The sequence below is a fragment of the Plectropomus leopardus genome, chromosome 22, assembly GCF_008729295.1.
Source record: "Plectropomus leopardus isolate mb chromosome 22, YSFRI_Pleo_2.0, whole genome shotgun sequence".
In the NCBI taxonomy this organism is placed as follows: Eukaryota; Metazoa; Chordata; class Actinopteri; order Perciformes; family Serranidae; genus Plectropomus; species Plectropomus leopardus.
The window spans coordinates 17,059,802-17,086,159 of record NC_056484.1 but is presented as its reverse complement, the minus strand read 5'-3'; the positions used below and the strand labels follow the sequence as shown (position 1 = coordinate 17,086,159).

At 39.2% G+C, this 26,358-nt stretch overlaps 1 protein-coding gene across 6 annotated transcripts in view; it reads left to right on the top strand.

Moving 5' to 3' along the window:
* cald1a (caldesmon 1a) overlaps window positions 1-26,358 on the top strand; it is a 79,672-nt gene that overhangs the window by 38,012 nt on the left and 15,302 nt on the right. For 2 of the 6 annotated variants that reach the window (XR_006107044.1, XM_042511403.1), the window contains exons 3-9: window positions 6,490-6,627; window positions 10,832-11,252; window positions 11,348-11,380; window positions 11,471-11,572; window positions 15,131-15,246; window positions 17,266-17,533; window positions 20,527-20,664. Coding sequence is in view for 5 of the 6 variants with exons in the window: in XM_042511403.1 (XP_042367337.1) it covers window positions 6,490-6,627; window positions 10,832-11,252; window positions 11,348-11,380; window positions 11,471-11,572; window positions 15,131-15,246; window positions 17,266-17,533; window positions 20,527-20,664 (1,216 nt within the window). In the remaining variant the exon portion in view is untranslated. Of the gene's footprint in view, window positions 1-6,489; window positions 6,628-10,831; window positions 11,253-11,347; window positions 11,381-11,470; window positions 11,681-15,130; window positions 15,247-17,265; window positions 17,534-20,526; window positions 20,665-26,358 lie in introns of all 6 variants that reach the window. The other 4 variants (XM_042511401.1, XM_042511402.1, XM_042511404.1 and 1 more) reach the window with 3 other exon arrangements.

Genomic DNA, 26,358 nt, shown 5'->3' with positions numbered 1-26,358 from the left:
GAAACCCTTTTCCCTTTTCCCTAGAGATTTGAAAATTATTTTCTAAATCTACTTATTTGTGCAACATTTCTCACCCAGTTGCTTATCACCTTTTCCTGATATTTCACACCAATTTGCTTTGGCAGGGTTCCTTAAGTCTTAAAGGCATTGAATTCATAAATCTAAAAAATAAGGCCTTGATTGTTATTAAATTGTCTTAAATCAATCTTTCAAACGTCTTATAAAGTTTTGTGACATGAAAAATAGGACTTTTAATTTTCCCCATGACAAAATCTCAAAATAAGTGGCAACATCTATTTCTTGTTCAATAATTTATTAATTTAATTTCCTCTTCTTAAGCTCAAGAATCCAGGCAGTGGGATCACACATTTAGAGTGAAAAACACAAAATCCCCAAGAAAACCAGCCATAAAATGCCATATTAAACTAAAACTAAAAGCTTTTTTTAAACACTTAGTATAGATAATTCACCAGACAAAAATGTCATGTTCTATTTTACAATAAACATTTGGGCAAATTTGTCCTTCTTCACTTTTGTTTGTTGTAAAATTGGTCTTAAATTTTATTATGAGTGGCAATAAAAAAGTCATAAAAAATCTTAAGCCTGAAGCTGTAGGAACCGTGTTAGGGTCAAAGGTTTAAATACTATAAAGGCATCGGAAAGCAGCACAAAAAAATGATGTTGCTTCACGTTTCAAAAGGTTAACCTCCAACCACCCACATAATATATACCGTTGTTGCAGATTTTACTCTTTCACTCCCCACAAGTTGTTACATTTATGTTTTATATCCATGCTATACTGCATCATTCATCTGTGAGTCCGAAAAAATGCATTTGAGGGGAATTCTTACATTGTGTGTTCTTGGAGTCAGCCCAGCAGAGAGCAGGGTGGGGAAGAGAGACAGACGGGGTACGTTGCGGTTCTTTGGGCCGGCAGTAGGAAGGGAAATAATCCAGAGAGGCCAGCGTGGGAATGGGTCAGCATTTCTGACAGCATAAGCAGAGCCCCACCCTCTTTTCCTCCCCCCTCTCCCTCTCCATCTCCATCTCCATCCCTTCCTCCTCTCCCCTCCCCTCTGTTCACAGCAGCTTTTCTTTTCCTCTCTCTCTCTCCGTCCCCTCTCCTCTCGAGGAGGGGTGAAGAAGTCTTTTCTCATGGGCTTCTCCCAAATTGTTTTCACTGACATTTCTGAGATATTTCGCTGTAAAGAAAATATTTGGACATATTTCTCCCTAATAGGCTCGCTGATGGTGATGTTTTTTGTGTCTGTGCTGTCCTCGCAGACAGTTGCTTTGTGAGCAGAATTCTTTACTATGCAGCGAAAAAATCCAAGGAAGTTCATGCACATGTGTGACAAGACTTTCATTTCCTTTTTCAACACATGTAAAGTGCATATGAGCTGTCAGTCAGTTGCTTTCCTTACATACTCAACTTGGCCACCAAGGAAAAGGGCATCTGTTGCATCTGGCAGACACTCATACCTGAAGTTTATAACTGTGGCTGCACATCATTCTGCACAGGAAAAGATGTCGTCTATGATAAAATCTGCAGATTACTCCTTTTTCCATTATCGTGCACGCCCTTTCCTTCCCCGTTTTTCATTTCCCACTTCTCATCTTTATCCTCACTCTCAATTTCACTTGCTCTTTCTTTTTTTTTTTTGCCCTATCCTCGCTTCCACCTCTCCCCATATTTCTGTGTCAGTATGCTGATGGAGTTTGGGGCCTAGGTAAGGAAGGGGATATTAAATCAGAGCTTTGGTTGTGTATGCGTCTCTAGCCAAGGCTGTGATTGACAGGAATGCTAATTCAGCTTTTAGGAGTTTGTTCTTCTCTCCTACTGAGGAATCTTTAACCCTGAGATTGTCGTCGTCACCGCCACCAAGGACTCTTTTATTCCATTTTTAGCTGTTGTCTTTTTCTCTTTCTCATGACATTTGGGGCTGTTTCTGGGATGGTGCAGTCCTTCGGGAGTTAAGGCAGTTTTTTCGCAACTTTTTTTTTTCTCTTCACTCAGAAACAACATATCACCATGGCATTTTAAATAAGAGTTAATGTGCTTTCTACTGCAGGGTACTCTATTGAAGTTGGCAGAATATGAATGTAATTGGGGGGAAAAAAAATATTTATTTAAAGTGAGACTTTGTAACTTTTGAAAGAAGAAATAACAAGGCCCTCCTAAAAACAAAAAGTAGAATTTTTATGCAATAAAATATTTCTCACTTCAGTATTCACAGGGGATTATTTGCTTCAGCTTTACTTGTTCTGCTATGACCAGTAGCTCATTGTGGCTAATATTAGATAATGTCTGCAAACTCAAAGGTACTGTTCAACCCAGAATCAAAAATACACATTTTCCTTTTAACTGTAGTGCTATTTATCTGTCTGGATTGTTTTGGTCTGAGTTGAGCCTGACTTAAAACTCAAATACAATTGAACAAGATGGCACTCAGTGTGTGGTACTTGAGGTAACGCGGCTTGTTCCACGTGCAGTACATAAAATGACTGTATTGCGAACACTGAGTATAAATTGTCACGTCTTTTTATAAGCCACCAGCATTTTTGGTTCTCTTGCTCTCTTGTACATCTCTCTGCTTCTCACAGATACACGTACAATCAGGGCTTTTGCAGAGCTCCAGACTGTGACTATTTTGTCACATTTTGCTACTATGGAGCACTACTGCGATTTACAAATACTATTTGAATATGATCAGCAGAGCTGTTGGTTTGTTTACAGCTTACAATGAATTAATAATCTTGTTTGAAGGCGCTGTGGTAACAGTCTATCTTAATGAGTGGTAGTGGCAGTAGTGTGAGCAGGTGAGGCATGTGTTTGTATTTGCAGAGCTCAGATCGCGACTAATTAGTGACACTTTGTGACCATGGCGCACCAGAGCAACTTGCAAATATTAGTAATATATGAACTGGAGAGCTGTTCATTTGTTGCCCGCTCACAGTGGATGAATCCTCACAATTAAAGGCGCAGCGATATCTGTCTGTCTATCTGCTTACACTAACATTCATTCAGTAATTTTGTATTTTAGTAATTAACATTAGTTTAATGGACATTAATAATTATCAAGGTATACCCTGTATATAGTGATATAGCCTTGAAATATCACAATATTATTTTAAAGCCATATTGCTAAGCCTCAGTAGAGTGGGATGGAGGGGAGTTAGATGGGTCAAACAAGTCCAGCCTGTCAGCCTGGAGATCACAGGTTGTGTCCAGTTTGACACCAAAAGTAAAGGTAGTTTGAACATGACATTATGCTACTTAGGTATGGTCGTCGCACACCAGCGTCCCACGTTTATGTCAGGTTATCATACGTAACATACTTATTTTTACCCAAGATGTTTTTACGATATAAACCACATGCTAGAATTTATCTCAGGTGTTCGTCACATCAATTTGTTAAAGGGTGTCCTATGCGTCTCAGTCAGAAGCTAAGGAGTGTGACAAAGCGGTGACCTGGGAATGAGAATGGTTTAGGATTTCATGAGTTTTACTGACTTAGCTAACGTTGCAGCTTAGCCAAGGAGGACACCAATCATGTTTCCATCTTGTGCTGTGATGAGCACTGGCCATTTTTCCATGAATAGATTCACAGTCCTTCTGCGAGGTGATACAGTTGGAGGGTGTAGTTCAGTAGAAAGAAAATAGTTCCTACATGAAACTTCTCACAATAAGTTTTGTTGATGATCTTGAGTAACTGTAAATAAGTAAAATGTAATTTGTTGGTGCTTTGAGCACCACAAACCAAGTGCCATCTAGCTCTATTATATTGGTAAAAAAGACAGACATCTCTACGGCCGATATCTCCAACACTCTGCAACTCACACCCAAGCAATCTAAATAGATAAATAGACTACAGGTAAGAGAAAAAAAATGTTGTTTTTTTTTTTAAATTTAGGATGAACTGTCTCTTTAAGAGAGATACTATTATCATTTTGCTGATTGTAACTTATGGATGCAGGGGCTGAAGTTACATAGGTTATCTTTAAGGCTTAAAAGTGTAACTTATTTGGATTAGATCAGTTTTTTTGACCCTTAAAGATGCTGTATGAAGCACACACGTGTAAATCATTGCCTGACGTCACTGATGTCACCGTCCCGTAGGTCCAGCTTGGGCGTTAACAGATTCATCTGTTCTGTTATGACAACATACCTCATCGGAGAGTAAGAAACAGGAGGTGGACAGAGGAGTGGAGGGGAAGAAAAAGGAAGAGGGAAATTGTTATTCACAAGCTGTAAAACCTCACATAAACCCAAGCAGCTTTCGCTTGGCTCACCACACATGTTGCAATTAACATGCAATAGCACGCTTCGCTAGCCGACCTCAAAGGCAGCACTGGGATGTTAGGTAGCTAGGCATGTGGTTAGCAGTGGGAGTGTAAAGGTCAGTCAGGGCAACACAGATCAAGCATGGAGCTGAGTTCATAGATGTCAGGTGGCCAGAAACACAGCAGTTCGGGAAATGATTTAATACTATGGGAAAAAAGGGAATAATATGTCTCTGGTAGCATTGCAATGTCCAACTGTTGTTAGATATCCTCAGTTTATGATGCATTAATTTATAATACAATATCAAATAAACTTTTTGAGTTAAGCCTCTTTCTCTAAACCTGTCTACTTTTATGCCAGTTTATTCCCGGAGTGACTCTGGACCAGCTCCAGAGAAAGGCCTAAACTTGTTGCCTTCAATCAAATTTAAGCGCATAAATATACAGTAGTTCTCCAGCCAACTAGATTGTGAACAATGGAGTTGTGTTGATGATTGTATGCAGCCGCACCCTTCACTTAAACCGCCGCATTTTATAAAGACATGTATAATCCACTGCATGTCTGCTTTGGATTTTGGGCGGTTTGTTTTTACAGTGGATTTTTTTCCTGTTAATGTCAGAGCAAGATGGAGAGACTAGAGAAACAGGCAGTTCTCAAATTCTCAGTCTCTAATGAAAAAATGATTTTATCAATGACATTTAGACATGACCTGGTATGAACTCGCTTCGTCTACTGTATCCTTGACTAGTTATGCAGAGTGTTTAGAAAATACAGTGCCAAAGTGGAACTGTGTTTCACACTGTTAAAAAATTAAAGGGTTAACTTTCTTCTATATATACATGCACTCTGAGGTTGCGAAAGAAATTATCTGAGAAAGTGATTATTTGTGTGGGCATGGTTTTATCAGCAAAACTGAGCCTTAGCAAAGAATTCTGTTAAAACGAGTATTTTAGTGCTGCCTCCACATATTTTTTGCATAAAGACACCCTTTTATTTACCTCAGTTTGCTAACTTTTTCTCAAGAAAAAACATAGAAAATAGAGGTTTTAACTGTCTTGAAGTAGATGAGAAAATTGATACCACTCTTTTATCTCTCAAATAAACAGTATATCTGCTAGTTGTAGCTGTTAAATACACATGCTCCGTGCTCTTAAGGTGTCGTGTAATGCAGAACCGATTCCGAACAGTACATATTTCAATAGCGCTCCTAATGAATGTTCCAGCTCAAACAATATCAAATCAATACATGGCAGTAGATGTCTTGATTGTGTCAGGCCGCCAGAGCCAAATTATTGTGTAAGAAATCCTGTATTGTCTTACCATCCACCGAAAAATGAACTTGTGAACCGCGAGCTCTCAGAAAAATTCGACTTTATGAGGTTAAGAATAACACATGATGGGGATGTTCATATGGGCTCTTCCCGTGAGCATGGTAAACACAATCTCTTTGAAGCCAGTGTGAGAGAGATATTGTTCTTCTAACTTGGCAGGAAAATGATCAAGTGTATTTTCAAAAAAGTCAGACTACTCCTTCTAACTAGGACGATGAAATGGATGTCTCAGCAAAACTGAGGTTGTGTCTAGAATTTTATTCAAGCAAGAAGCAGCATATTTAAAACAAAACTCACTTCACATCTGCCTCAGTTTTGACATAAGAGATTTTCTTACTTCAGTTTGTGAACCCACGAAAAAATGTGATTTCTAGATTTAATGTGGTATTAAATTCCTTGTAGAAATATCAACTTTTAGGGCTAGTGGTTGTTTTGCAGCGCATAAACTCATTCACACAGACCTCTGCAGTTTGCTGTGTTCCAACATTGACCAGACCAGTTCAAGCTGTGGCCCCAGAAGCACTGTTTCTCTGGCTCTCTCTTATCCGCAGCCAAGCCAAGTCTCCAGGCTGAGTTTTTATCAGCTCGTGAAAACTGCAGCCATGATAAGAAGTATAGGTGGTTGCACAGCTGACGGGTCAGCTTGATAGGAGAGAAGAGGGGGAAAAAAAGAAGCTCAGGACAAATCCACCAGGTTTGGTCACCGTGATGATTGCAGTCCAATTTAGAGAACTGTTCACTTTGAAGTTTCTAACCGTGAAGCTAAATTGAGGAAGAGGAGAGGGAGGTGAAGGGTTGAAAGTTGAAGCTAAGAAAAAAAAGTTTCTCTTTGTGTCCTCACACTTTCTTTCTTTTTTCTTTTGTTTCACTCAGGTTGGCAAGAAATGATGATGATGAGGAGGAGGCAGCTCGCGAAAGGAGGCGCAGGGCACGCCAGGAGAGGATGAAGAGCAGGGAGGGTGAGGAGTCCAGCGGACAGCCAGACAGTCTGGTTCTGACCAACAGCCACAGGTGACACATATTATACAATACCAAATATACAGGTTCTGTCTGTGACAAATAAAAAGTCAGCAGCTGATTGCTCAACTCTCAGTTTCAGTTCTGCTGAAGAAGCAAAAGAGGAACAACGAATGGGGGAAAAAATATCACTGAAGTATCACCCCACCCAGTAAAAGTGTTTTCTGTGTGGTAAACATCAGCACATCTCAAAAGAATGTCAGCAAAAAGAAAACAGTATATTGTTGGGTTTTCAGCTCCCGTCAATACGTTTTTAATGAAAGCAATTGTAAAGTATTCTGTTTTCATCCAATACTTATACCCAGATATCACCAGAGCAAATCAAAATAGAGCTTGTTTATCAAAAAAAACGCGCAGGGGGTTACCCCCCCACACACACCTTACAAATATCCAGGCTCAGTTTTTACTGATATATAACACTTATTTTGTTTTATTTTGTATGATTTTGAAATTAGTAATAAAACACTCAACCACTACCTGACATAAAGTGATATTATTTTATGGCCATATGGCCCAATAAAAAGCAGGACAGATGCTCACTTTGATATTCCAAAAGGTCTGATAGCCCACAGGAACAGTGCTGGACTTTGAAGCCAATTTGACAAAGTGACCAAATCATGTAACTACAACTTCAAGGTCTATCATACAATGCCATTGGGCCCAAAAATACTTTTTCACATAGACTTATATTGTGAAAGAGACATCTTTAAATCATTGCATACATGTTTTCTCAATCTCTGTGACATGACTTGTTTCACTATTCAGATTTGATCCATTTGTTTCGATAACATTGCGAAAGTTAAGAAAAGCCACACCATTAAATCCCCTTTTCCCTGTTCGAGTTAGCAGAGGGCTAAAGCCAGAATAAGCCACTTGACCGTCTCTGGTGCACCTGCTCTGTGGGCCACATGCTACAGAAGATCCAGGTAATTTTAGACCTGGGAAGTCAAACATTTGAAGTTCCATGTGCCATTGAGCGGCTTTCATAGGGATGTATGCAGCCTCGCCTTTAAGACTGTATCCAGTTCTTTTTATACATCCATAGTAAAAATCTGACAGCATTCAGGGACACCTGCGCAGTGGATGTCGTAGTTGTGAACTTTTTTTTCTTAATCCCAGAAGCACTGGAAGTGACACTCAGTTGCTACGGTGGGTAACAGGCTTGTTAGTCAGACATGCTAACTTTGACAGCGTACGTGAGAGCAGACAAACATACTGTCCAATCCATTCCATATGCATTTGCTCTTGTATCCTGGGTTTTGGAAAACCTCAAAAAAGACTCCACCCTTCAAAATCTTTAGATACGCCGTCCAATGCACACCACTTCAATATGTGGAGAAATCCAAAGCGTGACAGGTCTGCTGTGACTAGTTATGGTGCTGGCTAAGCTGACATACTGTAACTTTGTCAGGATTTTTATGATAAGATTCTGTGAAGTGGCTTTTTCAAAGCATTATTCCTATTTGCATCCTCAAATAAAGTCAACCAGTGCAAGAGTTGAATGTCACTCTCTACCCATTTACAGCTGTCAACACAATAACCAACACATGATCTCAAACCTATCCATCAGAAAGACTGCCATGGGAACAAAGGAGCTAAATATCAGTTTCTGTGCCGTTTTCTGAGGCCATGAGATCAATCGTCTTGGCCACGGTGAAAGTGGTGGGTTGCTCTGACATCTAGCAGCACAGACGATGCTTTGTGGACGTGAATGTTTCCCCTCTATGAGCTCAGAGATACATCCTGGGCTGGTCAAACAACAAGGGGATTGTGCAGGAGGATGCTGGGACTGGACCTAGTGTTGGCTAGCTATTGTCGATTGTGTAGATGCAAGGATAATGTTTGCCAGACTTTTAGGTCAGAATATTATGAGTCATGCTATTTGGACCGAGGTGGATGGATGTACAGTTGGTGTTTGGTGGATTGAAATACAGAAATATATAATAGATACTTTAAGCTTACATTGTGTTTAGCCATGCAGTTGGTCATTTGGAAATTGAGTCCACCACTTTGCTCCAAATTTCAATATAACAGACTTAATTTTCAGCAAAGGATAAATCATACTGACTGAATTCCCAGAGTTATCCTTTTGCATGTTTTTTTGTACAAAGCAACTATTACGGATAAAAATTTAAATGGAAACCTGGAATCCAATAGAGATTCACTTTATTTTCTGTTTATTTTAAGGCCTGACCAATAGTTTATTTTTAAGAATATCTGTGGTGAAAACTGGTCAGTACAGCCAGTTGTCAGCATTCTCCACATACTGGCCAAAGAGCTGACAATAATGTGGCAGCCGCTCTCTGTAAACTTTGATTTCCTTTCACTGAATTTAATTTTGTTTATTTGCAACTCAGAGGTTTTCTTGAGCATTCATCCTTTTTTTTTTGGTATCAGTGGCCAGCGTAAGTCACAGTCAGGCAGTTGATCAGGTCTAACATACTCAGAGAGACTTAACTGGGTATATGGTAAGGCTGCATGATATGAGGAAAATGATGAAGATGAATGTTGAATATCATAATAATGGTAATAGTTGAGATAAATAAACAGATAGTAAAGTCAAATAAGTTCTGCCTCTCTACTACTTTGAGTATATCAATCAACTAATCATTTTGTCCCATGAAATCACAAGAACCTGAATTCAGTGAAATGCAATAATAAAGTGAATAATGTACAATAATGCAATTTATTATATGGAGAAAAAAATACAATAAATTGCTTGTTGAATCAAAAGATGAAAGGAAATAATTATTTTAATGGAAAAAAAGAACATCAAACGGAACATAAAAGGCACCAATAACAAGAGGACGTTTTCTGCTGATGTTCTGTTTCAACTAACTCAAAAATCCCTGAGCACATGGATGTTCACAATGAACATTATAAACAACGGCTTAAAAAATATCCTCTTATCACCACTCCAGGCTTTACAGGTACTCTGCCAGAAAAAACTTGCATGTTATTCATGCTTGGTTTCATCTGTGCTCATCTTTTCCTTTCAAATATGCAGAGTAGTGCAGCAGCACTCGTTTAATAATCCTCACTCTTATACTTGTAGATTCTGCGTCAGAATCTGACAGAATCAGACAGCCTGTCTGATTGAACAGAAAGTTAACAGCAGGGCTCAACAAAACAGCTCTTACAGACAGGATGTAATTTACAGTGTGCAAAATAATCATTTATATATCAGTGACTCACGGTGTTTTACCTTGAATCTTGAAAACTTTTTGTTTTTCCAGCATGTCTCCACGGTGTACTTAGAACCCAAGAAAGGCAAATATTTTGTACCATGTTTAACAACAGCAAACTTATATCAAAATATCTGCTCTTAAAATGCATGGTCGCTTAAACTTTATGACACTTCAGTACAAACAGTCTCAGTCAATGGCCAAATGGCAGCACAAGCATGCGTTGAACTCTGCTAACGTGGAGTTTATGCTTAAGTGCCCAGTCACACTGAGGGTGCACCACTCTCAGACGGAAGTGTTTTGTTTTTTTTTATCGTAATGTTTCTGCAAAAATGCATGTGTTTTGGAAATACAGGGCATACGACTGGATAAATGAGAATTGTATAATACTGCATGAGTTGGATGAGAGTTAGCAAACAAATGTTTTGGCATAGTTTTGATGTTGTTGAACGAAGACTCCCCTTTTTTTGGATTCTTTGTTCAACATGGAAGCGTGCAAGAATAAACGTTTTCTTAAAAAACTCTGTGAAAGTATTCTTTTAATTCATTGTTACTATATTTAAAGTGCAATATTGCAGTGTTTCATGATGTGTTTATTGCTTAAGTTGACATTGCAATGTCAGAAAAATCCAATAATATATTGTGCAGCTCTAGCATATTCTTTTGATAATTTTGTCTTTTCTGTCATTTTCCGTTGTGTGCCAGGTCAGAGATCTAGTTCCAAGTGAGATAATTTAGTACAGCTGTTGTGCTGTTTTGTTTTGTCCTTTCCTCCTAATTAAATGTCACACATTAGTTACTCACAACCGCTTAAAATGAACAACACAACAAGTCTCTTACCACTAAACAACTATGACACTTGCAGGCCTTGATTAAGGGCATCTCAGTGGTAACAGGAGATAACATTATGCATTCAGTCTAACAGCTGACGTCTGCTGCTCTGGCCTCGAGGCTTCTTCTTCGTTAACAAAGGACCACACAGTGAAATGTTTGTCTCCTCTCTCTCCTCACAGCGTGACAGAGACAGTGTCTGTGAGCAGCTCTTACGGAGGAGGTGGCGGCGGAGACGACGAGGACCAGGCCCTGCTGGATCGCATGGCCAAGCGCGAGGAGAGACGGCAGAGACGCATGAGAGAGGCGCTAGAAAGACAAAAGGAGCTGGACGCCACCGACGACAGCGTCACCACGGAGAAAAACAATGCAGAAGAGGAGAGGCCATCCTCCTGGCGCAGGGGTCGTTACCGTGACAATGAGGACGATGATGTGAAGACAGAGATGTACAGCTCAAGGAGAGAGGAAAAGGAGCAAGAGGAGCCGAGGGAGGAGGAAGAGGCAGCTCCTGAGGGTGGAGAGGAGGAAGATGAGGGTGTAGATGAAGGCCAGAAAGTGGAGGTGATGGAAGAGAAACCGAGAAGGTCTTATTTGAGAGAACAGGTGAGTTATCTTTTTATTATTACTCAGTTGTGTTAGCCTTTTATTGTAATTTTTGTAGTTGACAGTGGATGCAAATGCGATGCTTGTTTCTGTAGGAATCAACAGAAGAAGCTAAAAATCACATCAAGGTATGGTCGTCACTTTATTGGCTTCTGAATGCACATCCTTGATTCAATCACTGTTTTCCTTCAAAGAACTGCTGTAAACCTTTTTCATAGGAACTCACAGAAGAAGAAACACATTCAGTAGTCAGTGAGGTTTCAAACCAGGCCAAGTCAGAGGCTGAGGAGGATGCAGTAGCATCAGAGGAGGCTGTGGAGGTACCTGAGGATGATTGTGTAGATTATTCATCAAAGTCTATGACTCTCACAAATGACACGGAAGAGGACAATGAGGTAGCTGAAATACTGCATTCAGAAGATAATGAGGTATCATTCATGTGGTAAGATTTTCAGTAGAGGTGTGTTGCACAGCACAGAAAAATCTCTGGGTAACTTCAGCGTCGACATGCATCTTTACAGTCCCCATTGAAAGAGCAGTTAGGGATCATTTATACTCCTTTTGCATATGAAAATAGTCTGTTTCAAACTTTGTAAATGTCACCGCCCTCATACCTCCATGCACCCTTTTTCGAAAGCATAGACAGAGCCAATAGATGGCACTAAAGAGAGGAATCAAAAGTTTCTGACAACAGCAAATAAAGCAACAGTGGAGGAGGCCGTAATGATATACCTTTTAACGGAGGCAGTGTTGTAGATGGTGGTGGTCTGTGAGCCCATAAATACATTGTAACATGTGGACCAAGAATTCACTGTTTTGTCAATTTGTTCCATTCAGTCATTTTTTAAAATGTCATCGTCATTCCCTGGTTGTTTCCTGCTTGAACTATGCTACACTGCCCAACGATCTCCCATGGTACTGCTCCATTTCATCTGTATCCGTAAGCTTTCAGAAAATGTGCACAAATATGGACAAAATGAGTACGGACAGAAGGCTCCATCCGTGTCCATATATGTATCCAGCATTGAGCATAAATGAGCTCATAAAACATCTTTATTTTCTGTACTGTGATGTATTTTTCAGTGAAACGGGATATTGCATATTACTGGACTGCTAAAAAGTGGCTGCGCTTCGAGTTAAGCACGATACAGAGCTAAAGCAGACTATTGGCTACACACATACCTCCCTCGCCATTAGATTAGGAGGATGTTGGAGAGATAAATGTGAAGTTTAATGTTTTACATGACCAGTGTGGCTAACTCGTCGCCCAACGTCTCATTTGATTTTGTAAACGCGATATCTCTAGAACGCCTTGCGAGAATTTCTTCAAATTTGGCACAAATGTGAACTTGGACAAGACAATGAACTGATTAGATTTGGTGGTCAAAGGTTAAGGTCACTGTGACCTGGCATACGTCTCATTCCCTTGTGACAAAGATCGTTCACTCGGACTAAAACTGGGAAAATGTATTTTTCATATCATGGGGACTTTAAAGAGATGTAAAAACAGAAATCTTTCCAGATTAAACCACAAAATTTTTCTTAATAAGGCTGTCTTGTTGACCTAGTGATTTATATCGGAGCCAGACGCTGAAATTACCCAGACACCCCGAGTCGTCACAGTGTGGCTTGCACCAACTGGTGGTTACTGAGCCTACATTTTAGTGGTCACAGTGTTTGTCTGCATGTCTTCCACCTCAGCTGTGAGAGCAGCAACACTTATTACACCGACTCCACTCCAAGAACTCACTGTAGATGTTATTTAAAATAATGCATGTTTACTACAAGGGGACATTATAAGGAGATCCGTGAGGTATCATATGTGTATATTTCCAGTTAAATGTTTTGGACCAGGCTATGATTTTAGAAACTTTGAAAACAAAAATTACAAATCCCAAACTTGTCTACACAAATATGTTTTTGAAGTCCAAGCAAACCTAAGAACAATGTATTATTGCATCAGTAAAGGCTTATAATTTATCATGAAACCCCGAAGCTATGCCTTCCAAACTCTTTGCCACACCACAAAAGTGACTTCATTTCTTGTGTAGCCTCCTCATACATTGACAAACAAAACGCCCTCATGAACAAAGCATTTCATTTTGTAGTCAACAGAGGTCTGTATGACCTCTTTAGACAAGAGCGCCTATCGGTTCAAGATGCCTCTGATGGTGTAAACAACGATGCTCAAAGATGCGTCATATTTCTTGGCATTCTCACTGTCAAGATACATTTCTGGTGACATTTCATATATCTCCAAGTAAAAAGTGTGACTTATTTTTATCTCTTGTTGAGCTGACATTTGCCTGCTAAATCTCAGATTGTTGCAAAGACCTAATAATTCGTAAAGACGGTCTTAACAAAGGCTGTATTAAAGGTATGCTAGTACAGGTGTGCTGAAAAGGCCCACCTGCTCAGCCTATATAATCCTAAAGAAAATACTTCGCCTACAATATGACCATTCCCATATTCATTACTTGAACTGTCTTACCTTAAATTCAGCAAGAATTCTGTCTCTCACATGCCTGGTAAGAAAAGTCTTAATGAATTGAATTAAAGGGGACTGTTTTTAACAACAGCAAAACTATATAGAAACATTAGTTTACAAACTCCTTATACATCTCATGCAGTATGATCCAAGTCTCATTTATCCAGTCGTATGCTAAGTATTTCCTGAACCCATGCATTCTTGCTAAAACCTTACCATTTAAAACACTTCACATATGAGTTGCTCTTAGAGAGCAAGCATGTGCGTTTGAACTCTGCTCCTTAATTTCATTGAGCAGAGTTCAAATCAAAAGTAATGGACGGGACCACAGCTGTGGATCTGATTCATAGACTAAGGCGACGCCTCGCAGTGAGCACACCCTTAGTAATGCTTAATATAAGCCTTTATAAAATGTTAGTGGGTGAGTTATGTAAACATTCACCCCAATACAGTTGTCATGACCAGGAAATCAGCTATAGAGACCAAAACTGTTTTTACCAGGCGGTTAACTTGTTTATTTCAGCTGTTAAGTTTGGCATTTTTAATGTGGGGCTCTATGAGGATTATCTCGCTTTTGGAGCCAGCCTCATGTGGCCATTTGATAAACTGCAGTTTTTGACACTTTCACTGAGGTTCCTGTGCACACTCTTACCCAGGCATGCTACTGGGTCCTACATCAGACTATTTATGTTGAAGTGTTTTTAATAGTACGTTTTTAGCAAAAATGCATGTGCTTGAGAGGCATGGAGCATACGACTGAATAAACGGGAATTGATTCATACCGCAAAAGTTGTGTGTGAGTTTGTTAACGGTTGCTTTGATATGGTTTTGTTGTTGTTAACACGGACCCCATTTACTTCAATTCAATTCAGACTTCTCAGTTTTTGGATTCTCCATTCGACGTGGAGGTACGTAAGAAAAACAAAGTTTTCTTCACATTCAAGGTAACACAGGGTAAGTAACCGATGTACACATGGTCATTTTGTGGTTGAAATAAAAAAGAAAAGAAAAATAGGCTGCTAGATGGCATTAACAGATGGACAAATGTACCTCTTGTGCTACATGTTAATAATATAAGGTGCTTTAAAAGCTTAACTGGCAGTGTACATATTGGGCTTGGACACACGATAATTATAATCTATAAAACTCGAATGATATTTTTGATGATGTCAGCAATAGAAAACAGAGACACTCCCATGATGATCACATGTTAGATAATCCCGTCTCAGCAGTAATTCTGGAGTGGACGCTGTGTTGTGTGATGTTCTGTGTTATTTTGTTTCGAGTGTGCTCTCATCCTCTTTCTCATTCGACATCCTGCAATTCCCAATTCAGCCAAACCACCAAACGCGTCTTTGCTCACTTGGTCCCCACGTTCGTTTCTGTGCAGATGAACGAGAGAGGCTCAGCCAGGGAGGACAGAGAGGAGCAGAGGAAGCAGAACGGAGGGCTGCACGAGGAGGAGGCAGCTCCCAAACAGCACAGGAAACCCGAGAGGACCCTCAGGTACACAGACACAACAACACACACATCAAGTGACCTCGTGGTTTCCACTGAGGCCAGATTGGGGATTGCCAGGCCTGATGAATTATTCAAGAAACCCTGCTTTCAGCAAAGTTCATGTCCTAATTTGTTGCCTGTTAAGACTGTGGGCCTGAAAACTCAAGAATAATTGCTTGAATGTGATTGGTCTGTGAATTATTGTTTAAATATCAAGAATCAAAACAGTTCATACAGTTCAAACATGTTCTCCAATTCTCCTTCAATCGTGGAGATGCACCAATACAGATTTCTCAGGCCTACATACAATGGGTTAGGGTTAGGGTTAGGGTTAGGGTTATTTTCTCACTTGGCTGGGTACATAGATAATATAATAATATAGATATTAACATAATTATTGTTAATATAGATCTAAAAATACAAGTAACATTTTCCAGCCAAGCTTATTATAACTAAGTACTTTGCTCAAAAAAAGGTGTGATGCTTTTATCTTGAAGCTAGTTTGACAATTATAGGTGACAAACTGAAATTCCGATTCCCCAACTGCTCAAATATTGGCAGTAAAACATTATAATAAAAAAACTCCAGTAATGAGTGCTAAAACCCACAAAGCCGCATTGCAGCACCCCTCGGTCCCTCATCTCAAAGTCACTGGGTTTTAGGTTAGAAGCCTGAAATGGGTTTGTGCTTAACACAAGCTCAAGACTTTAATGTTTTGGTTTACAACATAAGATTTGTCATTAAATACGCCACTACCACACTGAAGCTGTTATGTGTCTTTAATAAGGCGACTACACAACGTCATCAAGCTGAACATGACTTTAAAAGCTCGTAGCTGTGAGGATGCAACCATAGTGTAGTTAGTTTTAGCTTAACTAGAGCTTTTTACTTCTGGTGATTGCATTTAGGCTTCAAAAATCCTGAAAGTGGTGTTCACTTAATTGGTGTTAAAATGTCTTAAAAATGGTAAGACATGGGATGTAAGATTTTTATGAATTGCTTTTGTGATGTTTGATTGTAAGATTGAAAAAATACAAAAGAAATACAGAATTCCTCTTGCATTAATGTTTCCCTTTTCTTAAGTAATTGATGCCAGTTCATGTTTTTTCCCTTCAGTTTTGGCTACTGTAGAATTGGTCTTTAATTAAATTCCGTGTGGCTCTAAAAAGTCGTAAATCCCACTTTTTTGAGCTAGAGGAACCCCATTAGTGGTTATCTACTCTTGACCGGTTGTGGAAAATTCCTTTATTAACTAATTTCTCGACACAAAAGTCAGTTTAGAAGATTAAGCCACACAACAAGCCAATCTTCGTGTTGCTTTCTAAATTAAGATATCCAGGAGTGTAAGGAAAAGACACAGATAGCTATGAGAAAAATGATTGATCGCATAAAATTAAAGCTAAATGTAGTACATTTTAAAGGGTATTAAATATGTCCTGCATTTACTGAATTACACCATGAAAGTGATGGAGGAGAAACCCTCATATTTCTCCTAACATGTCACACTGCGTGCATATGCTGAAAGGGGCAGCTTAATCAGACAGGAACTTATTGATGTTGCAGTCTGACATTTATCGTTCGGCGCTCACGCTGGTATAAAAGCATAGAAAGGTTGCCTGAGGCATCTGCAAAATAATTGAAAAGTGTGTCTGAATCTGATTTTCAAGCAAACAAGCTGTTTGTGTTCTGCAGTGAGCCGCAGCAGAGCAGTAGTGTGTTGCAGACATGGGTCACCTGCAGTCAGTCGCCAGCGTGAAACACTGAATGAAACTTGAGATATGCTGTAACATTATCTTTGAAAGGTGATTGTTGGTATTTGTTTGTGTGCACATTTGCTTTTGTCAGTGTGTGTTTGCTTGTCCATGAAAGAGATAAATCCTTAAAGTGTACGTTTAAATATTCAGTTTGTATCAAATGTCAAGCGTTAACCTGAATGTCAGCCGCCTTTGTGTCCTACTTCTTCAGTTTTTGTTTCTGTTGTTACTTGAACGTGTGCTCTGACCCGTGTTTGTGTGTCTGTCGCAGTCGCGGCAGTGTGCGTTCCCCAGAGGTGTCCGCGGGTGACGACCAGGACGACGCTGCCCGCTTGGAGGCAGAACGCAAGCTGGAGGAGCTGAAGCGCCGCCGTGACGACGCAGAGAGTGAGGAGTTTGAGAGGATGAGGCAGAAGCAGCAGGAGGCCGAAGCCGAGCTGGAGGAGCTGAAGAGGAAGAGGGAGGAGAGGAGGAAGGTGCTGGAAGAGGAGGAGAGGCAGAAAAAGCAGGAGGAGGCAGAGAGGAAAGCCAGAGAGGAGGTAGGGAAGACAGATATATATATATATATATTTATTTATTTATTTTCAGTCAATTTATGGATGCTGTTTGATCCATGCAGCTCTATCTGTCTACGTTTCTATTCTCTTTTTTATCCAGTTTCTTCTCTGTGATTTTTTTGAAGTTGAACTGAAATTTTAATTCTGCTCAGTTTTTGTGTTAGGAAATATAAACTAAAATGATACTACAGGTGCACAGTTTCATGTTTTTCAAAAGATACAAATGCTATCGGACATATTAAACAATATCTAAGCTTCAGGCATCTTTAGTTTCAGGGGATCCGCTGTCAGCTTCCATGGTGCGTTGTTAACTAGATCACATAGGCCTGTACAGCCGATTTAAGATCTGCCCCTAAATCAATGTAACGCTTCTTCAAACAGTTAAAGCCCTGTCTTCGCACAGGACCAGTGTTATCAGGGGACCTCGCGTGATTTAGTGATGTATGCACCATACGTCTGTGTTTCGTATGCTGCATATGCACAGGATAATCAAAGTCTATATTGTTCCCAATATCCTGTAAAACATTTAATTTATAATTGCCAACACAGCCTCCATTATTCTCAAACAGAAAAGAGGCAGAAAAAAAAGTGCAGAGAAAACAAAAAAAGAAAAAGCAAAAATAAATACTAACCCAAATCACAGATGCACCACTTCACGCAAGACTAACGTGGTCTCTGTATTTAGCAAAATATTGTATGTCATTAGCGGTGGAATTTCTACTTACTTACTACCATGGCTTTAATTTTCAATGACAGACATGGCAGATTTGCACAAGTTTAAGGTCACTGACGACCTCCATATGTTATTACAAATTACTAAAAAACCCCAAATAACACTAGTTCCTTTCAAATAGTGCTCAAGTTTGTGTTTCCTTTGGAAAGTGGAACTTTTCACAAATTTTTATGGCAGAAACTAGTTAGCTTATCTTGCTAATAAGCCCTGGACTGATGTTCTAAGAACAAATGAATCAAAAACAAAGCCACAAATAGAGAAACTTGTGATTTACAGGATAATGTAAGGAGAAACATACAAATAAACACACAGAATAACATACAGAGTCACATCCGAGTCACAAACAGGGTAACAAATGGAGTAAATAACAGAGTAACGTACAGAGTACATACTGACTCACAAATGGAGTAACACACAGAGTAACTTATTGAGGACCATACAGGATAAAGTACAGAGTAACATACAGAATCACAAATGGAATAACATACAGGGTAATGTACAAAGTAACATACAGAGTTACAAACAAAGTAACATACCAAAAAATGGAGAGTCACAAACTAATGTACGGAGTAACGTAGTGCATAACATACAGGATACATATGGAGTAAGAAAGGGAGAAATGTACAGCCTTAATGTTACAGACAGCAAACTGAGTTACACATGGGGTCACATATAGAGTAACACACGGAGTAACATACAGAGTAATATGTGGAGTAATTTACAGAGTTACTTGGAGAGTAATGTGCAAAGTTAGAAACAGAGTAACAAACAGAGCCCTCACATCTCAGACAATGGTTGTCAGCTCTCCAGCTGTTTAACTGCCTGTGTGGACGTAGGATTTAAAATGATACATTTATTTTTAATGCCTGCCCACACAGACATTGGACTAATCAAATTACCAGCACTAGTTTTGGTTAGAACCAAAAATTTCACATGCCCCAGAGAGCACTAATGCAGGGGGCTAAAATACACATTACTCTAATTTCTTTTTGTTTTTAAATGACCTATTTTAATTTTGGTTGTATTTAAAACTTGTCTCATTTCTTTTGCTGATTTCTTCTTTTCATATCTATAAAGTTCGCAACCCATGTCCTCTTTCTTTTATTTTTCACACCACCACCTTCATGTTGATTTAGCCCTCACACCTGTGTGCGCTGAAACCCATGCATCACAGTCATACTAGTGCGGCGGTGACATTATCTCGCCATACTTCACTGTTATCCGACACATAACTCATGCATGTCATTCCTTCTGCCTCCTCTTATGACGACCTCATCCTTATGTATCTCAAATGTGATAACCTCCTCCTTCCTATGTGTTCACATCTGTATTCAGCCACGCCGTGTCGTCCATTTTCCTTTTCAGCCCGCTAGCTCTGTGGCCTTGCATTCTTACTATTACCCTGACTGGTCTTCTTTGTTGATCTTGGCTCTGAAAGTGGCGGCCCGTCTCTCGCTATCTGCCCCCGTTCTTCTCCTCTTGTGTGATGTTAATGAGGCCTTTTGGTTTGTAATTAAAAGATGGCCCAGAGATACAGAGAGACTAATTAACCAAGACAAGGCTGCTGGAGAGGGCTGATATACTGCCAAGCACCAGCCCTCTTCTGAATACAGTACAAATGGTTCATACATTAATTGTTTTAAAATAACAGTTGATAGTCTGCATGTCGCAAGCTTTCCAAAAAAAAATCTTTTTTTTTTTTCCTGAGGCAGGCGATCACTGTAAATAAGACTTTGCTCTGAGTAATTGAATTTGTTCCTGACCTGCTTCATTAAATAAAGTGAGTAAATCAATTAGAAAGTGGCACATATCTATTGTCTGGGTCCGCTGCATTCCTGATTGCTGGTTGTCTGTCATGTCAGTGGCTTACGCTGTTCATTGCACTGACACATGAGCCACGTGAAAGTCATTCAACACACACACACCGTCCTTAAATGATTGTGCATTTGCTGCTCTGAACACTGTTAGTTTGTTCCCAGGGAAAATCCACTTGTACACAGGAAGCGTACGTTAGGTTTCCAGCAGCAACAGTGGATTGTTTAGAGTAAATATACAAGAGAAACGGCAGTTAGCGTGAGCTGCAACATCCTGCATGGCTGGCAAAGAACAGAGCGCCACCTACAGTACATATTCTTCAATGAAATTAACAGGAAGCTCCCTGTCAACTTCAAATATACTGCTACTTAATGTTTTGCTACATTAATTCAAAAATGCGCTCAAATTTGCTTATGTCTTTTCTCAGGAGGAGAAGAGGAAGATGAAGGAGGAGATTGAAAGGAGGAGAGCAGAGGCAGCTGAGAAGAGACAGAAGGTGGAGGACACTATGGACGGGGAGGACAGACCCTTTAAGTGCGTCAGCCCTCGAGGCTCCTCTCTGAAGGTCGGTTTACTATTTTTAACCTCCCACCTCTGCCCTGCATCCAGCAGCAGAGTGTCGCCGCAGTTTTATTCGCCAATTGACCGCTGACTCGTTATTTGATTTAGTTTGGTTCATTTATGTCAAGCATGTAAAAAAAAAGTCTAATAAAAAGCAATTAACAAATCAAATTAATAGATGTAACAATTTCATCATCAACATCAGAAATAAGCATTATTAAAGATTTGCAGATTCGATAAGGAATAGCAAAAAGTATAGACTTATATTGTCCTACCCCTTCTCCATAATTCATACAATTTGCTCAGTGTTGGACATACAGTATTTACAACTCACAATATTTGTTTATTTTTACAACTTAAAAAATTTTAAAAATTACTTATGTTCATCCTGTCAATCCTTCCTTATCCCTACACTTCTAAAAAGCATTTTTTTGTACAGCTTATTGGGTTGATTTATATTTAGACAATGCTTAAGCTGTGATTTGAAACCATTCTAAAAAGAGTATGTATTTAGTCCTGGCACAGCATTTATGCGGTTTATAATGAGGATGATAGTGGTAGATTTACCTCTCAAAATATTCATAGTGATTCTTCTAACAGTGGGTTCTTGATTTCAGAAGATTGAGTGTTGACGACAACATATACATCATGTCAGAAGACGTGAAGCTGAAGCTAGATGTCCGAGGGAATATAGTCCTCACCAGTATTATCTGTGTAGAAAACATAAAAACAAAGAGACAACACAGTTCTTGTATTCCATATCAGATGTAGTCAGTCTGAGTATTACAAGATCATTAAGGAAAAGATCAGACTTTTATTTCATTTTAATGTAACCCTATTTGGCAACTTAATTTCCCCAAACCCAATAAACATCAGGACATTATGTTACCTTTTGCTCCAATTAAAGCACCAAGGAGCTTCTACATAGATGGGAAATACTAAACAGTGGATGTACTTAAACCACCCTAAGCCTGTAACCCCATATATGGAAGCCCTGAGAGGCAACTATAAAAATAAAATAAGAGGTTTTTTTTCTAATTATCAGTTTTTTTTATTTCCAATTGTGTGAAAGGGATTATTTCTTTCAGAATCATTATTCATTCCTCTTTTTCATCTGTGAAAATATGTGACAAAATTTTTTTTTTTGTCTTTTTGTAAAACAAGTGAGTTTTTGTTTTGTTTTATTTTCAGGATTTTTTCAAAAAAAAACTTTAGAAAAAAGAAAAAATATCCTGAAAAAAAATCTACCTTGCCTCCCAGGGCTTCCATACAAACAAGCTAATGTAGTTAGATATGTAAATGCCTTTTTAAATTGCAAGTAGCATTCTGTCACGAGTTGGTTAGTTAGCCAGTAATGTTAATGATTTCCAGCTCATGTTTAATCAGACAAACATGACAAAAAAGTATGACCCTCCAAACTATTTGGATGTTGCTTTTACTACAGCCTCCCGCACAGCTTCAACATGTGGAGAAATTTAAAACTTGACAGGCCTGCCATGCCTGGCAACAGTTGCTAAGCTATGATTAGGCAATCGCTGCTCGAGGGAAGGCTTAAGTAAGTGGTCAATTAATCAGACAATTCTTCGTAAACAGAAATTTCATTCCATTACTTAAAAAAAATGATCTAGAAAAGAGTTTAGCCGTGTTGTATTTTTTTCTGTCTGTATTTGTATCCAGTCCAATACAGTTGTCAGCATAATGGAGTCAATATAACGGCTCTCCAAAACCTGCAAATCCCACTCATCCGGCAGTGCAGCAAAGCTCAAGCTAAACATTCAAAATATTTGGAGAGATTAAGTGCCAGATGACCCGCTTCTGCCCCTCTCACCTCTTTTAGCTCTCTGCATGAAGTGTTATCTGACTGAGATGAAGGTGTTCCGAAATAGAAAGAGCCTCGATGAACTAGGGGAGAAATGTGGAAAAAAGTCAGCTGCTGGCAAAATGTTTCTGTATTTAATTTCACCGCTCACTTTGAAAATTCTGCTGACATGTTAACCTGTTTGTCACAAGAAACTCTGCTCTCGGAAAAGAGACCTGAATCAACCCAGCGCGCGCCCCTCCCAGCCTCATCCAAAGATAAATGTTTGTCACGGCAAAGGAACGTTTAATCAACTCAAATGTGAATAAATGTTTCCAGTGTTGCCAAAAGCCAACTCCCACACGCTGAAATTCGAGGGGGATTTTCAGCCAGTGGAGAAAATCTAATTAGTGACAGTTAGCAGTAATATCCATCTGGCCCGTCCCAGTGAGACTTCAGACTCGAGGCTCGGCTCTAATGGTGTGTGAGCTCTGATTGTACTGGAATAAAATACTTTGTTTGTTTGTGGTCAGTTTTGTAAATAATGTTCAACTATAATTCTCTACCCCACTGCCCTCGCCTCACAGACACGGCTTTACTTTGTGGTGATGTTCACTGTAGGTACAGTTGTATTTGTGTGTGAGCGTGTGCGTTTGGACTGTTTTACTTTTCATACACTACACACTATGTTCTGTATGAATAGTTGTTTTGCAGTGGGGCTGGGTGATATGGAGAAAATCAAAAATCACAATATTTTTGACCAGATACCTCAATATTGATATTGCCCTTTTATCGTTGTGTTGACTATAAGTGTTTTCACAAAATATTTATACGATGAGATTTTTTAATAAATAATCAGCAGCAATGTGGATATAATGACTAAATGGGCAAAGGCATGCTGATATCAAGATAATATTGATAAATTGCCCAGCCCTATTTTGCAGTATTATATAGTGTCTTTTTTTGTTTTGTGACACTGTATTACCACGTTGTAATACAGTTGCAGTGTATGTTTTATCTGTCAACTTTAGATCTGTTTTTTTCATCACACTCTACATTAAGCAGGAGATAATTTTTTGACATCTGCGATCATTGCTTTTAGGTGAATGCCATGTATAGACAATCATAAAAACAACATGAAACTTTTTTTGGTCACTTGGTCGCAGTAGAACAAGCTTTTAACACAACATTAATATATGCACCTGATTATTATTATATGGCTGAACATTTGCTCATTTACTTAGTGTTTCCCACAGAATTTGAGTGTATGTTTTCCGTTGACAGTGGGAGGACAGCAATTTTTTTTCCTATTTTATTTTTGTCTTTTATATGCGTTTGTGTCCCTTCGTATCAATCTGGGTCCCCTTTATGAATTTGATGGTTTTGAGGGTCCGTGAAGGCAGCACAGGTGGAGCTCTCCATTAGTTATTTTTCCGTTGCAGCAGTTTGTCACTCGCGGGGTGGGGTTTTAGTCAGATTGATGGATGAGAGGAGCAGCTGCTGTGCATAAATGCAAACTTTTAGACCAAACAGGAAGAACAGTTAAATTTCACTTTCAATGCCCCTGATGTTCTGCTGCTCCATCTGTGACCAGAGTGTGCGCTGCACTATGAGAGTGTGATGCAATGTGTATCTGTACAGTATACATATTCCAACAGTGCTCCTTATGAACAGTCGAACTCCAAAAATATAAAATCAAATCCATTTTTGGCAGCAGATGTTTTCATTACTGCAGGCATCCACAAATAAATGTATGTGTGGGAAACCCTGGCTAATCTCTTGGTGAATCTAAATCCGACATTCAGTCTCCTTATAGAGTCCCTCCACTTTTGGTGTCTCCCATGGGACATTATTTCAGAATATATACAGCTGTCAACAGTGAGAGACAAGTAATTTTCTGATTCCATTTGAAATGTTTCGTGAATTATATCAATGATGTTTGTCAATTTAAAGGATCATTTTTCAAGTCAAGAGAGTCATAGTTTGTTGTAGGTTTGTCATTGAACCATTTAGTTTTGTGTGGAACTGCGTGACCTACATCTCTTGTCTTGCACAATAAACCACACACAGGCATCATAGCTTCAGCAAGACAGAAATAATGTTGCCTACACAACTTGTGTTATTACATTTTTTCACAGCCTGATACTTGAACAGTTTTATGACACTGTGACTTTCTTGACTTGCAAAGTTGACTTAAACATCATATGTTTGATATATGGCGCAATTCAAACAGCTACTCGCTAACTTTGTCTGCAATTTGGTGTTTGACAGGTAGTTTACAGGCAGTTTATCAGAGCTGAAAGAGAACTGAGAAAACCAACCAAAACAATGGAGTTGCAGTTCTGTAAAACTGAAACAATGAGCTGAAAACTGGAAAAAAACAAAAAAAAAAAAAAAGCTGCAGGAAACTGTAGAGTTGGGTGATAATTCTCTGTGGTTTATCACTATGAGTGATACATTTCACACAGTCATTGTTGATTTAAGAAAATATTGACTAGTGCAGCTTTAAAAAGTATTTTGGTTATCACTGCACACAATGTGCAATGTCTTAATAGCCACATCAGTGGAAAGAACATGAAAAATGAGAATGGATTCAGTGTTATGTTGCTAGTGCCGAATAAAAGCTGAACAGCAGCACATAGATCAGTTTTTCCTATTTCTCATGTAAATTTAATATTTTCAAGATCCATTTATGTGCAGCTGTTTGAAACCTGTCAACAGTCTATTTCAATATCGCACCTATGTTTTAGGGAACATACATTGTTTTCATCGCCTTTTGCTCTTATGCGTGTTTTTTGCCCGACAACTGCCATATCATGGCTCCTATTACACTGGAGAAATACGCCTGGCTATCAGCAATCACCTCCCAGTGGAACACACAGTCCCAGGAGCTCGCCTACATGTTATCAGCAGTAAACCAGCAAAACCCTGCTCCATACGATAGATAAAGTACAGTGTGAGAGAAGGACAGAGGGACAGAATGAAGGACAGGCTGCTGGGATGCAGGAAAGCGATTAGGGTTAACAGGATTACTGTAACTGCGTTCGGATGGCTACGGCTCTTTAAAACGCATCTGAGAATGGGGAATTTCCTGTCGAGGAGTATTTTGGGAACTCCCACATTCGGTAGCAGCCGAGCGCAAGGTCCTTTTTCACAGGGGGGAGAGAGCTTTTTCTGCAGTTTCTCCTTTTTGTCCGTTTACAGTATTTTTTGTGAGCGTCTGAGGAAGGCATGCGTTGCTCCTTCTTTTAGCCCTTTTTCGTGTATATCATAAACAATCCTCTGAGATTCCCACAGTCCAACAGCAGATAGGAAAAAACGTGCTGTTTTTCCTTTGTGTCTGTGTGTGTGTGTGTGTACGTGTGCATGTCTTTCAGAGCATTTTGCAGACAGAGGGAACAATCGGTTACATTGTGTGTTGCTGGTCAATCCAGCTTATTGAGCACATGTAGAAAAGAGACAAAGTGAAATACCCACTGTTAAAAAGATGCAGTATGTTGTTCCCCAGTGATTATTGGCACTTGTTAAAGTTATGAACCATTTAAGGACCAGTAGTCACGTGTGTGTCTACATAATGACCTCTAAACTCAAGTCAATGAGTTTTACACTGAAAATACTCAAGCAAACAATATAGACACAATAGAAGAATGAAAATCAAGAGGAGGGTTGGGTTAAACATCTGTTTTAAGTCTCCTAAAGAGTGAAGGAAAATGTGTTGCAGTGATGTTTGCATGCGTGAAACATCACCACAGTATGTATTAACCCTTTGAAACCTTAGCAAAAACATGGCAAGAGGGCAATGAGCAACAAAAAAGAAATGATAACTAGTGAAAAAATACAACAAAATTACCTGAGAATTAGTTGGGTTTTTTTTAAGGTAAAAAGGCTTAAAAAATAAAT